Source organism: Dendropsophus ebraccatus, chromosome 3 (assembly GCF_027789765.1).
Source record: "Dendropsophus ebraccatus isolate aDenEbr1 chromosome 3, aDenEbr1.pat, whole genome shotgun sequence".
Taxonomy (NCBI): Eukaryota; Metazoa; Chordata; class Amphibia; order Anura; family Hylidae; genus Dendropsophus; species Dendropsophus ebraccatus.
Genome location: NC_091456.1, coordinates 61,500,160 through 61,514,830, shown reverse-complemented (window position 1 = coordinate 61,514,830; position 14,671 = coordinate 61,500,160). Strand labels below are relative to the sequence as shown.

At 41.2% G+C, this 14,671-nt stretch overlaps 1 protein-coding gene across 2 annotated transcripts in view; it reads left to right on the top strand.

Annotated features, from left to right (window-relative positions):
• The window catches only part of PIP5K1B (phosphatidylinositol-4-phosphate 5-kinase type 1 beta), a 113,089-nt gene that overhangs the window by 92,939 nt on the left and 5,479 nt on the right, over positions 1 to 14,671 (top strand). For both annotated transcript variants that reach the window (XM_069961874.1, XM_069961875.1), the window contains exons 12-14: positions 1,555 to 1,716; positions 2,506 to 2,650; positions 8,140 to 8,251. In XM_069961874.1, the coding sequence (XP_069817975.1) occupies positions 1,555 to 1,716; positions 2,506 to 2,650; positions 8,140 to 8,251 (419 nt within the window). The remainder of the gene's footprint in view (positions 1 to 1,554; positions 1,717 to 2,505; positions 2,651 to 8,139; positions 8,252 to 14,671) is intronic.

The window sequence follows — 14,671 nt, the reverse complement described above, 5'->3', positions numbered from 1 at the left end:
GAATTATTATTGATTTGTTGCTGGTGGAACTGTATTTATTGATGCACTCTTGTGTTCATTTGTTGGTGTGGAAAAGTATTTATTGCAGCATTGTGATCACGGTTTGTCACTGGTGGAGAAGTATTTATTGCTAATCCTTGGTTTGTTTGACACATTACTGATGAACTTTTGTATTTGTTTGGCACTGGTGTAGAGTTATGTTGTTCTTCACATTTGTTAAGTGTTTCTAGGTTTACTTTGTTTAGTGTACAGCATTATTTGGCACTGTGCGGTAGTATTTTGTTTGTTGACAAGGCCCCAGCATTAACATAGTAGTAGCTAAATAAGTCGCTATGGTTTAAGTAAAACAAGGACCTGCATAGACTTTTCCAGGCGTATAATAATAGGAGATCCAGAGCAATCGGTCATATCTTAACCCTGGTTTACTGAGTGATCAAAGGGTTCAGACCCAGGTTTCAGAGTAGGGACATGGCAGATGGGAGACCATGCTTCAGATTTTTTATTGAAATTTTCGATTAGTATCAATTCAATTTATGGTATCCAATCTGAGCCTTCTACCTTTTACCTGTTAAAGGAAGAGGCCACTTTACATAAAAATGCCCAACAAGACTATATAAACTGTAACCTTTGACACAAAAAACTATAAGGCTGGTTTTACACTGCAGTTTTTTTTAAACTGCAACACCAGTTTTTGTGCCAATGCCAGATGTGGATTATAAAGGAATGGAAAGTATAAAGAAGGACTTACACTTACTTCTGCTTCCTACTGGATCCATTTCTGGTCTTGACTCAAAAACTGCAGCAGCATTTAAAAAAAAACAGCTGTGAGTGAAACTAGCCTTAGTAACATTATACTTTACCCTGGTCATGATGCTGTCTAGGCTTTGGTGATGTAATCACCCTAGGCTGATGTCCTCTGCATCCATAAGGTACATGAGGGTAGTGCTCACATGATTTATCCCCTGCTGTCTCAGCCTTCCTAGGCTGCCTCCACTTTTGTCCATGTGCAGAACAGCAGCTAAACATGCTCAATAAATGCATAGCTATAGGGGATTACACTGTTATTAGTGTAGCAGTAAGCCCTGGACACCATATAGACAGTAGAAACATATACACCGAGTCCCTATGGTTCTATACCACATTGCTATAAGTGCTGTGTGCCTCTTTAGATTGCCTCGAAGTCTTGCTCACACCAGTGGACAGAAGATGACTTTGACTGATATTGGTTAAGTGCACTAACTGCTGCTGTCATAGGAAAATGTGTTCATTATAGATCATTAGCCAAATGAATTGTGGGCAAACTAGATAAGCGTATGTTCCTCTTAACTGCTTCTGCTAACGTCATGATTAGCCTGTGTGACTTTCATGTTTGGTCATTCAGTGTTCTATGTGAGCCTTAGGTTACAATTTGAAAAAATTCCAAATGTAATGTATTAACAAATTGGAATTTATCTTAAGTAAATACATGAAAATAAATGGTTGTTTTGCATTGCAAGGCAGGTCACTATCCATAGAACACCACAAAAGTGGTAACATTGGATTCTTACTTTTCAGCTTTAAAGTCATCGCCCTCTAAGCGACGGTGCAATTCTATCCCAGCTTTGAAGTCTTCATCACAGGAGATACTCTCTGCCAACACACTGGAGTCACTGGAGGAGAAAGAGAAAAACAGTAAACTGACAGAAGGTCAGAGTTTTACCAGTCTGGATGAAGAGGGTAAGAAGCAGTGTCTGCCACTATACAAAGAGAATGCTAAGTTTTAATATTGCCCAGTAGCAATATACAAAGTATTAGCTATGGCAGTGATTCCGAACCTTCTAACTCCCAGGAAATTCCTACTCACATGCCAACCTCAAATAAAAGCTTTGTGTAAGGATAACAAAAGCATTACCCCTATATACTATTCTGCCTGAGATGTGTTGACCGCTTTGTCCAGCCCCATGCCAAGCGATAAAATCAGTTTAACATCTCTGCTGTAAAACTTACTCTTACTGGTGTCTTAAGGGGAGCCCCTGACCATTTCCAAGGAACAGGAAGGTTTCAGGGAATCCTGATAGGGAAACACTGATATACAGCTTCGATTCTGTTTCCTAGATCATAAATATTGAATTTCTGTAGTCACTGATATATAATTGTTATTTATATAAAGGCAGCTCTTTATTGTTTGTCCCAATATTCAGTCTTTAGAAGGCCAGTAGATTGGATGCTTTGTATTATACCTAGTGCAGACTCAGAGATTCAAAGTAAACCAGAGAGAATGCATTCACCACCCCCTCAATCCTTGCACTAACAGACAGTGCATAGGTTTTACTAGAGCACTCATTTTGGTTGGTAAAATACAGTTAATACAAAGTGTACAGTAAAACACTAAGATTTTCAGCTGGAAAACAATAGTCCTTTAAGATAAAGTATAATTTAACAATACATGACAGTACAGCACTATTATTGTAACATCAAGCAACGTGCAAGCACGTATTATTCATCTGACTTCTTTTATCTCCACAGCATTAAATTCAAGGCAGCGGCCTGACCTTGTGCCAAGCACGCCTTCCTTATTTGAAGCTGCTTCCTTAGCAACAACAATATCCTCTTCATCATTGTATGTGGATGATCAGTATCACCATGAAGACACAATTCGCTATTCCAGCAGGTAACTAACCATACTATAATATCTATATACACATATGAAGCAAGATAATCTTCAGGCCATAGAAACATAGCAGATTGTCAACAGAAAAAGACTACCTGTCTAGTCGCCCTTAATTTGGCATTTGTAAGTACTGCCCACCCATGATTTGCTCTCTCTCTCTTCTATCCCACCTTTTTAATTCATTTTTGGATGAAACGACCACTGATCAATATTATAACAAGTCGTTCTGCACTAGTTTTAAAGGCTTTTGCACAGTCCAATGCACACTGCATGGGGGACGGATGATCACTCATGCAATTGTTCTTCCACTTTACATCATGCATTATGTCAGCAGCTCAAAAAATGACCATTTTTATGCCTACATAAACAATCAGATTAGATTAGATTTCATCATCTGTTGGCTGATCAGGGTGTCTTTATACAGAACAATGGTCAACGGAATAAATATTTGTGTATAAGTATTCGGGATCTTTGTCCCATGGAAGTAGGGCTGGAGGCAAGCATATTAGGACAGCATAATCAATCAGGTCGAGTGTACTTTGCTTTGCTTTATGCTTTATTTAATATGACTGCTGGCTGCCTGAAAAATGGCAATTACAGTGAAGGACGGTGCATTAAATATGATGCAAAATGCTGCTGCCGACCGCTCATAGCAAGAGATAAATGGAGTGCAAGACATAATCCTGGTATATTTCCAAAAAAGGGCCGACCGCCTTAGAAAGCCTCCTGAGATAGAGACTACCTGACAGCGGCTCTCCGAGGGATGCTGCTTATTATCCAAATTAAATTAACTCCGCCGCCCTAATCCTTCAGGAAAGAAAAGACTTCGGAAACAAAATGTTCTCCTAGTTGCAGAAACCTTGGTAGTTGGCATGGTAACCATATAGGAAGGATCTGCCAGGGAAACGATGACACAGAACCATTTGGGATGGTAATACGATTCACTGTCAAACTTGTCTGTCAGTACATGACTGGTGAGACATCTTTATTTTCTGGCAGAATAACACTTCTAGTGATTAGAGTCACTTACGCAGCATCAGGCACAGACCTGGAAAGAGGGATTTAAAGGAACCCAGCCCAGCAATGCATATTAGCATAAAGCAAGATAGATAGATAGATAGATAGATAGATATTGTTAATGTTACGTTAATATGGAGAAGAATTCCACTATACCACATGTCAAGAATATAATAAAACCTTTCACATACAATGTTTTCATCTGTGTTTTCCCCTGTTGAAGTCAACACGGTAGTAATAGAGGTAGGTTATGGTTTATATACTTGATGTAGAGTATAAATTATATACACTCAATAACAAAATACAAAGCACCAAGAAGTAGTTGTTGGAACTGTATGAAATGTTAAATGTGATAATGTATTGATACACATAAGTGATTATAAGGATACATTTATTGGGGAAATCTGTACTATGGAAAGGAGGCTGTAGTACCCTGTTGGGTTTGGATATGAGATGAGATACAGACTGGCAAAGAGGCATTCAAGTTCCGATGAGCATTTTGTGGACAGATGTTGCAGCTGGGCCTGTAGACCCTGCACACTCTTCTGTTGCCTATGCTGGCTAGCTGTAATAGTTTAACTGGCGATAAATCTGGCGACCAGGCAGGCTATGAAAGTGTTGTAATCTACAGTCAACATTCCTGGAAAACCCTTGCTATGTGTGGGTGAGGATTATTCTGCTGAAAAATGTTTGTTGGAATGAGAAATAACACATGTGGCTGCAGCATGTCCTGTACATGTCACTCCAGTCCAAGTTTCTAATCATGACACCACAGCAAATGAAGGTGATGGTGGCTGGTTATGGCAGGCTACATAATGGGAGTCTTGACACCAAATTTCTTTCTAAGCACCTGTAAATGGTCTGTGCAGAGACATCGGTCTATAATGTGTCTGGATAGTGGAAAAGGAAACTATGGGAGCTACTTGTATCTGTCAGTGAAACTAAACTTATGATGCCATGTGAGCCCTCACGTATCCACTGCTGCCAACACTTCCAACAGCTTGGTCAGAAAGGCCTAGATAGCGGGCAATTTGTCAAAATGACCATCCTTCTTCTTTCAGCCCAATCATGTGCTGGCACTCGAAGTCAGTCAACTGGTCAACATGTCTTCAAGTGCATTGTAGGGGCATATTTAACAGTCAACGATCTCTTACCAAAGGTTAGCGTACCAAAAAATGGCCTGTAAACCATTCTTATAAAGCAGTGAGGGAAGCACTCTTATGTCCTCTCGTGGCAAGACCCAATGTCAAATCAGACTCAGACCACACCTGTTACCATTTACAGCTCTTCCTGAGACATAACTGCATCCGACATTTCTATCTGGGTATATTATGGTTTTTGTCAATTAATAAATGTATTTATACAGAAAATTTCCAAGATTGCAGTCGGTCAAAATGTGTAGTTTCAGAACAATACTTGTTTATAGAATAACAATAGGTTATTGTAGATGTCATTTGCCTATGAATTCAGCAGTTTCAGTTGATGTTGAACTATAGTGTTCTGTTTACTAAGGGAGGGTTGGAAAACAGTCCATAAATACAGACCTTTGCCTTGCGGAAACATTGTACCGGTTGGAAACCTATTCAGAGCTAATAATTACGTCACTAGAAGATGCACTAATCTCCACAGTGAAAGACAGTCACATTTTTCCTGTACTTAGTTCACACTCCATTACAATGCTGAGTCATTTTGTGCTGTTCAAGTCCTCCTAAGAGATTAACTCATTCTTGCTGTTTGACAAAGTCAAAGCATACAGCCAGTGTTGGACTGGAGCATGGTGAGCCCACCCTTTAGCCCCCACACTTATCCCCAATAGCATTATTAGGACAGATTGACTAAAGGTCTTTTTTAGAGATAAGCGAACCGGGTTCGGGTTCGAGTCGATCCGAACCCGAACATTCGGTATTTGATTAGCTGGGGCTGCTGAACTTGGATAAAGCTCTAAGGTTTATATCCATGATTTATCCAAGTTCAGCAGCCACCGCTAATCAAATGCCGAAAGTCCGGGTTCGGATCGACTCGAGCATGCTCGAGGTTCGCTCATCTCTAGTCTTTTTATAATACACAATCTTCGGCCATCCGCGGCCACCACTGTATTGTTTGTGCGCCCATTTAAATACATTTAGATCGGCCGCACATTATCTGTTTATACTGTGGGGTCCATAAACAATGATTTAAAGACCTGCACAAAAGATGTATTCGCCGGCGAGTTTTCCTGCTCTTCGGTTGATCGGTTACACTTTTACACTGGCCGATTATCGGATAAATGAGCATTCTGGCAATGGTCATTGCCGATAACAGCCATGTTAAAGCCCCTAAAACATTAACCACATGGTAACTGGTTCTTATTTTCGTGTTAAAAAACACACAATTTCACAGTCCCGTTGACTTTAATGGTAAATGGTAAACCATATGGAAAAGAAATGATATGTCAGGTCTTTCCATGCGGTTCCTCTCGCATATTTATATATGTACATACCAGCATACAGGACACAAATAATATGGTTATATCCTGACCATTACCACCATGCTATTACTGACAAAATCTAGAAAATAGCTTTTACATAGCCAGTCGGACAATTTTTTATTATGTTTTTGGGAGATTTTTTATAACCTTAATTGTTAATCTTCTTTTATCACTTTTTGTGTGATTTTATTTCAGCACATATTTTGGGATGTAAATGTCCCAGAAACGTATCTTTTGAATACATACATTTGTTTTTTGGACTACAGTTTTTGCCCAAAATCAGCTGAAAGTGAAACAAAAACAAAAGAAAACTTGCAGGAACATAGCCTCACTCACGATCACACGCTTACTGTGAACTTACAGTAAAAATATCGGGGGAGATTTAAAGCCATATTACAATAAACGATTATCAGCCGAATTTGGCCGATATCGGCCGTTATGGCCGATAATTGTCTGGTGTAATAGAAGACAACGATCAGCCAACATGAACTCCCCCTCTACTCACCCGCTCACTGCCGATGTATGTAATAGCGCCGGCAGTAAGCGGGACTCAAAGCCAGCTAACAGCGCTTGTTTGCTCCTCAACATCGCCCCGTGTAATAGGGGCTTTATCCTGCTGTCTTATAGTAAGTTTCTCTTTGTTGCTTATTACAGCCAATCACAGCTCAGCTTCCATATTGCTCTGGTAAAATGAAAGCGGAGCTGTGAATGTTTGTTATAGGCCACATAGAGAATTTTACTGTAAGACAGCGCAGTAAATCTTCCCCATTATTGTGTATTTCCTTTTGTATGTATATGATAATTGATCATCGACCATAGTTAGCTGTTCATAGGGTGACCTGCGTTGTTGAATATTCCAACAACCCCAACTTTGAAGCATACAAAAAACAGACAGGTGATTTTTTGGAAGACTGGAGCGATGGAGTTTATCGATTGATACCTGCTAGGGAATGAGTTATCGGTCCTGGTGACATTTGCTGGTACTTTGAACGTGCATTGGATAAATAAGGGCTTTTGTGTTGTCTCCTGGCAGTGAGTGGAGCAGCGTAATTGTCTGGACTGATTTTATTGTCCATGGTTTAGCAGCCATTATACACAGCTGTCTCCAGATGCTTATTGTCAGTGGTCACAGAGTGAGTGGGAATTGTGTACATTCTTGACATTGGGTTCAGAATTAAAAAGAACAAAACTCTATTATGTTGGAGAAGCTGTATTGTGTGCTTCTTGCATGACCAATGGAGGTAAAGTACTAGGGTTGGTATGTGCTTTAATGTCATTTGGGCATCTTACAAAGAACTTCTCTATACAGTCATTCCTTACAGCAGTGTAAAAACAATACCATGTAGTCTATAATAGTTTTTACTTGCTTATTATGACATGCGGTGCATACCTTACAATCTATAATATTGCTCGTGATCCACCCAGCCACATCCCTGATCCACCCACTCACACAACTATCCAGCCCTGGCTGCACCCATGATATATAAAACGTACAAACGGTAAAAACTATTCTTGCTTTGGGAGGATCTGAGACACAATGATCACTTGTCAGTGTGGCATTAAACAGATCGGTTCCTAAAACAATTTTTTTACTATACCGTAAGATAAGCGCTAGGATTATTAGCAGAAACATATCAATCCATTTTACTATGTTTCCACAATAGAGAAGAGAAAACTTGCTGAAAGTTCAGGGTTGCACAAACCTGAACGATCTGCATTTGTATCCTGCTGGCTGGAGAAGGTTGATGCAGCCTGAGAACACGGACACAGCCTATCCACAATTTCCAGGCAGTTCTCAGGCGTCATCGACCTTCTCCAGGCAGCGGGATACCAATGCTGATTGTTCGGGTTTGTGCAAACCCAAACTTTAGGAAAGTTCACCCATCACTATTCTACAATACTTGGTGGATTCCGGATTCCATCAACTACAAGACACAATGTATGTCCTGCAACAGCTTTTTGGGTGAACCTTATTGTAATTCATAGCCTGTTTTTTTGTTTTTAGGAGAGGACTACCATCAAGTTCTACATTTACACTGGAGGACAGTGCATACCAAACATCTGAGCAGAGCACAATAGAAATGGACAATGACAATGATGCCTTTGATGTCTACTTAGTAAGTCATTTATTAAAGCCAGTATATATAGACATTAAAAGACACTGCAATATCTGGCATATCATGAAGCAGTTCTAGTACTGGTCAATTTTGGCAACAGATGCTCTATGTCGTCTTATGTGGTTCAGTCCTTCTATCTGTGTCCTGGACACTTATAAGAGGCCAGTAAAATTTCCATATGTTCTTAAGAACAGACAAGCATGATATAAACAAAGTCCTTATGGTACAACCAGACTTTTTCTTAGGGATCTTGCATAGTTTGTAGCATAGTCCTGTATAGTAAGGACCAATTCACACTGCAACCTATCAAAATGGCCTGGATGTGGACCATCCTGATACCTACATACACATGAACATTCAGTTCATCAAAGTGTTTGTGTGTTCTATATAGAGAATTAAGGGATAAAGGCCGTATTACATGGCACGATAATCCGGGGGAAGCACAGACAGCAAGTGGGGAGAGTGGAAGAGGCTGCCTGAACGATCCTTTGGGCTGCCCATTGAAGTCAGCGGTGGTCTGCTGCCACAGCTTTTTTTGGGGCTTTATTGCACTGCCCGATCAACAATGTAAATGAGCGTCGATCTGCTTACTGAGCCTATTACACGGCTCGACTGTTGTGCAGTCTGGTAAAATAATAAAGTTCATTCATACCTGACAAAGCTTTATGGTACTTCTGCCCGCTCCACGGCACCTTCCTGCCTTCTGTTTGGTCCCGCAGCTGATGGGAGTACTGCAGAGTCGGCTTTTGAGCTAACAGGCTGCTCAGCCAATCACTGGCCTGTCACTTAAGAGGCCGGCTCTGTAGTTTCACCGGCAGCTGCAGACAGCAGGCAAAAGCATGTCTGAACTTTTTTTTTTACACAATTCTCAGCCGTTGTCTGCGCATTGCTATTACATCGTCGTCATCGGCTGATCTTTGTCTTTGTTAGATGGAGTGATGATCTGCCGAAATCAGCTTGATTCGGCGTATTATCGCTCTGTGTAATAGGACACTTACCTGGAGCATCACGTAGCAGACCATCACTGCACAAATCAGCTGATTGTGGCCTTTTAACCTGTCTTATTACGCAAAATGATTATCGGCCTGAATGTCCGATAATTGGCCAAGTAAGACCGATAATTGTTTCGTCTAATAGTGTCTTAAGCCACTGCAAACTTCTTTGGCATGGCCTATCTATGAGAACAAAAGATTAGAGCAGTTTAACCAACATACCTAATATAATTTTCTGACCTGCCATCATATGTCAGAGAAGAGTCAGGAGGCCTCCATAAAGATTAGACATGTAACTTTTTTCTCTTTTGTCAGCAGCATAATGCATACCTTTCATTAAAAAATACTTTTATAATGTCCCTGTACCATGTCAAGTTTTTTTTCAATGACAGTGTTCATTTAGAGGGTTTGTCCAGGGAGCTGAAAAAGTCTTACCTGTTCTGTTCCCCAATGCTCACTTCCCGCCTATGCATGTTTTGTAAGTATATTTTCCAAGACGAAAGGGGTTAATGTCCATCACAATTATCGCGTGTGATTGAAACTACACCTACACGCCACGTGCAATAGCTGCACAATGTTGCGGCAACATGGCTTCAGGGAACAGGGGTACGTTTATTGCACCTGTTCATTGAGAGAGGAGAGGCTCCTGTAATGTTTGTTATCAAGTTATGCAAATTAGCTGTCCTCCAGGAGGAAGCGCCTCTAGTGCCGCCTATTGGAGATGTCTCCTCTGTAAGTCGACAGAAGAGCCTTGAAATCAGGCGCGTATCTGTAGACAGCCATTTGTTATGAAATCCAAATGAAGTATCTGATTTCTTCTGCATTTAGCACAGCATGGCTGTGTCATAGACCTGTCCCTGAATGACGGAACTACAGTTTGTTGAGGCAGTTAATCCAAAAAGCTAACAGGGCTCTGATCGGTGACCTATATAACAAAATAGAGGCTTCCTAAAGTGCTGTGCACAACAACCAGCATCCTGACCCAGCTATTTCACATCCAAACATGCTGTGTTAGGTAGACTATTGAAGCAGCTTTGCAGCATTGCACTAGCCGCCACTTATCTTTTCGATTGTGTGTTCTTCCTGTATGTTCTCTTTGTCAGTAATGTCCATACTGGGCTACAGTTGGAGCAGAGAGATAATAAAGTGAGATGCCACAGAAAATGTTAACCACAGCCCTGCTGTTAATCTGTCCTGGCTCACTGTCTACGTGTGTTCCAGGATATACTGGGTGTTGGCAGGCAAGTTCCTTCCTTATTTTCACTAGCATGAAGTCAAGTTTGAATAACAAATAAAGAGAGGCCAGAAAAAAAGCAATAGTCAAATAGTGCACAGTGCCGTGTCCCATCCAAATGACTTCATTTGTAAACCCTGCTTCAGGATAACCATGTCGTTTCTATGGGAGGTAGCTGTTAGTGCAGATTTCATTACTTTTCATTTGTGACACTATTTCTATAAAATGAGGAAACGTTAAGTGCATAAAAACTATAGGCCCCACAATATTGTACATCCCTACATATCTGGCATTGCCTGCTGCTTGGTGCTTTAGAGCTAAAACTACAGAAACGGACAGCTTTTTAATTTGCTGTACAGTAGAATGCGATCTATTGTTCTCCCTTATCAGTCATTTCAGAAAGAAGTAAAACTGACTGTCTAGCCCGGGGGTAGGAAACCTTGGTTCTCCAACTGTTACAAAACTTCAACTCCCAACATGCCTAAACAGTCAAAGCTTTAACTTTGTTTGTCTAGGCAAGATGGGAATTGTAGTTTTGCCACAGCTGGAGAGCCAAGGTTCCCTACCCCTGGTCTAGCCCATGGTCACACTACTTTATCTTCCATAACTCCATAGCTCTGACAATCTGTAGCAATACTTTAAATACTTGTTTGTAAGTAATATTAGTAGCCATTGTGTAATAAAGCCGTACAGTACTTATTTTCCCATCTTAGGGTGCGTTCACACTGAGGAATCCGTGTGGAGAACATCCTGTGGATTCCGCCGCTCGCCCCCGCTTGCTCCTGCTTGACTTTCCGCCTGTGCCATAGACTCCATTCTAGGCTCAGGCGGATTCCATCGACATGTCAGTTCTTTGGGCGGACGGCGGAATCTGCCCAAGCATAGAATGAAGTCTATGGGACACGAGGAGATGCAAGTGGAAGTGATGGAACCCGCAGGATGTTCTCCGCTAAATCCACTAAATGTCTCCACTGGGGTGATTTAGTCAGATAGAGACCAAAAGAGCACAATTTTCCCTCCAAGACTACACTGGTAGGCTATTCTATCCTGTCCACCAAAATCCAGTAAATAAAATGTATACTGCATTGCGTTAATCAGAAGCCGTGGGGTAATAAATGCCACTGTATGGCATCAGTTACGGATATATATTAAACATATACAAAGGGAGCTGTACATTAGCTTTCAAGCCATGTTTGTCAGGAGTAACTCATGAAAGAGGAATGACATATGCAGTAAACTGAGGCCACAATAGGTAATGGATGTCATTGCTAGGCATCCATCAACACGTTTGTTTACATGTATACATTAGGAGCTTTTCATAGGTATACAGTAGAAATATTACTATGAAAGATGGTATGTTCTCATAAAGGCAAGCCGTGCCCATGTGCCTTGTTAGGACATATGGACGTCATAAAGTTAGGGGGATACAAAAGGTATTATGGAATGCAAATCGCAGATATAGGAAATGGTACGCTTTCATAGTTGCATCTGCCATTGACTTGCCGTTTAAAATACAAAACAGCACATGAATTATAATTAAAAACATGGGCTTTAGGGAGCGCAGCCATGTGTTACCGGTCTGTAATAGAGCAACCATTGCTTGCTATGTGTCCATAGTGTACCTTCATATGTCACCGAGTTTCTCATGGATTTATTAGAAGATACATTACTGCATATCCTATTATGGAGGAGCATTACTTCTGGAGGAGAATAATGTCTACTATATAACATACCATAAAGTGATAAGTAGCTTCAAAGAGGGGAAGGTTTTCCCAATGGAAACCATACAGTGTCAGGCTATGTTCACACTACGTAAGAGACCGGCCGTTCACGAAATGGACGGTCTCTGAAAAGATCCTCCTGGCCGGTACTACAATACCAGCTGGATGATCTTTAGTGCCGCAGAGTTCTGATGCGCCCGCATCAGAACATCCCACAGCACACTATGGAGCATATGGTCGCAGCCGCTTGCTCCACAGTGTGCACTAGGGATCCCGGCCGGAGTGTATACCATGTGTATATACTCCGTCCAGGTTTCCCTTGGCCTGCAGCACTACGTAAGTACCGCAGAAATCACGGCCGTTGTAACAACAGCCGTGATTTCTGCTGAACTTACGTAGTGTGAACATAGCCTCAGTTTGTATTATAGTGTGCTATAGTTAACAATAACAATATGGCTGCCAAACAGGTTTACTTCATATGTATCCTGGCTTCATTTGTTACCAGTCTTGGTACTATCAGTTAGCAGTCTTACCTTCTCTAGCTAAGCAATGATGCCACCTATTGATGCCGTGGTTCTAAGCACAAGACCAGGTCCACAATAATTGCTGCATGATTTTTTTTTTTCACTTGTTTTATTGACTAAGGGTGCCTTCACACCTACCGTATCGCAGCAGAAAATCCGCTGCGGATCCGCAGCTGATCCTCAGCAGATTTAACTAAATGAATGAACACAGCATCAAATCCGCACTTACAAATCTGCTGCGGATCCGCAGCGGATTTGACAGTGCGTATTTAATTCCTGTGAACCCGAACTTTCGGCAAGTTTTCTCACCTTAACCTACTAGTTTTAATTTGAATGGGAATACCCCTTTAAATGTAACAAGTGTAGATGTGTGTGTGTTTTGCTAAATCATTGTTTTTGCAAAAAAGATTTAAAGCAAATCTGTACCGCCTGCCACCCCCCACAAGCTGGTAGGTACTGTTTCTAGACTTTATCACAGCATGTCTGGTTTTGGGTTCTGCCTTTCTCCTGGGGCTGGTATTCTGCCTTTCTTCTTTTTTGGCAAGCCCCAAGGCTCGGTCAAGACGGCGAGAGAGGTGCTGCAGGCCTAGGGCACAGATGCTCTAGGCGCTGCCTCATTGACACCCTGCCTTGCTTGCTTGTTCGAATAAAAGTTATTTTTCGAGAGAATACCGACCCCAGAAGGAAGGCAGACCCCAGTGGTTTGGGGAGGGGGGGGCTGCAGTTAAGATACTGTAGGAATATCCCTTTAAACCTTGAAAAATGTTAACTGGAAATTAAAAACTTGGTTGAAGGTCTTCCACTATATAACTAACCCACCTCCCCATGTTATATTTGCAGCCTCTGATAATAAAAGAGAACATGGCTGTTTCAGTTCCACTCCCTATTGATACTGTATGCTGCAGTGATAACAAGCATTCCATGATTATTACAGAAAACATGAAAAAATAACTTTATGTTTAGATGCTAATTATTTTTGTGAATGAGCACACACTTACCTGCTTGCTGTCGGCGCATGAAAAAGTTCCGGCAGGGAACGTGGAGCAAGTGAGCGCTGACCTGACAGGTTGGCGCTTGCTTGTTCCCTCTGATCACCCTGTGTAATAAGGGCTTTAGTCTGTTTGGTGTACTGTTCCTCAACCACTCAATGCATTGTTCCACCCGTTGGCTTGTACGCCCCCTCCTACTAATGCCTATCTATCTATACATAAGTAGCAGTGTGTCTCTCCTACGCATAAGTAGGAGTGTATGATTCAGCAGGCAGGTGGGACAATATAATGAGAGGCCGAGGAGCACCCCCAGAGTACCAAATAAGTAGCATATTTGTTTTAGATGTAAATACTCAAAAAACTGTGCCACATAGGAAAATAAGAAGGCTGGCGATGGAATGAGCACCTCTCCCACAACAAGTACATAGCAGCAGGTTCGTATGTACAAACCTGCTTATAGGTTCCTGACTTACGTTCTATTAGGATGATGTGGCAAGAACTTGCATAGGTAGTTCCCTATTGATAGTACTGGTAGATAGATTAAAACAAATTTGAAAAGTAGAGTGGGCCAAGATTATTTACAGATGACTGAAACATTTGATTGCAGTTGTTCCTTCCATGGGTGGCACAACCTGTTATTAGGTTTTGGGGGCAGTTACACTTCCACATGGGTGATAATGGCTTAGAATAAATCTTGATCTTCAAAAAAAGAAATTATAATTTAAGAGCTGCATTTTGTTTTTGTTTTTTTTACGCTCTTTTTTTTCTTTAATTAAAATTAGTACGATTATCTGCCACAGTAATGCTGCGTTTACACGAAACGATAATTGGCCCGATCGTACGAATAACGATGTCGGAGTAACGATTTTTTTGTCATAACAGTCAGCGTTTAGACGGTACGATATATCGTACAGAGATTCGTTTTGCGATCGCTTTAGCCTATCTCACACATTGGTTAAA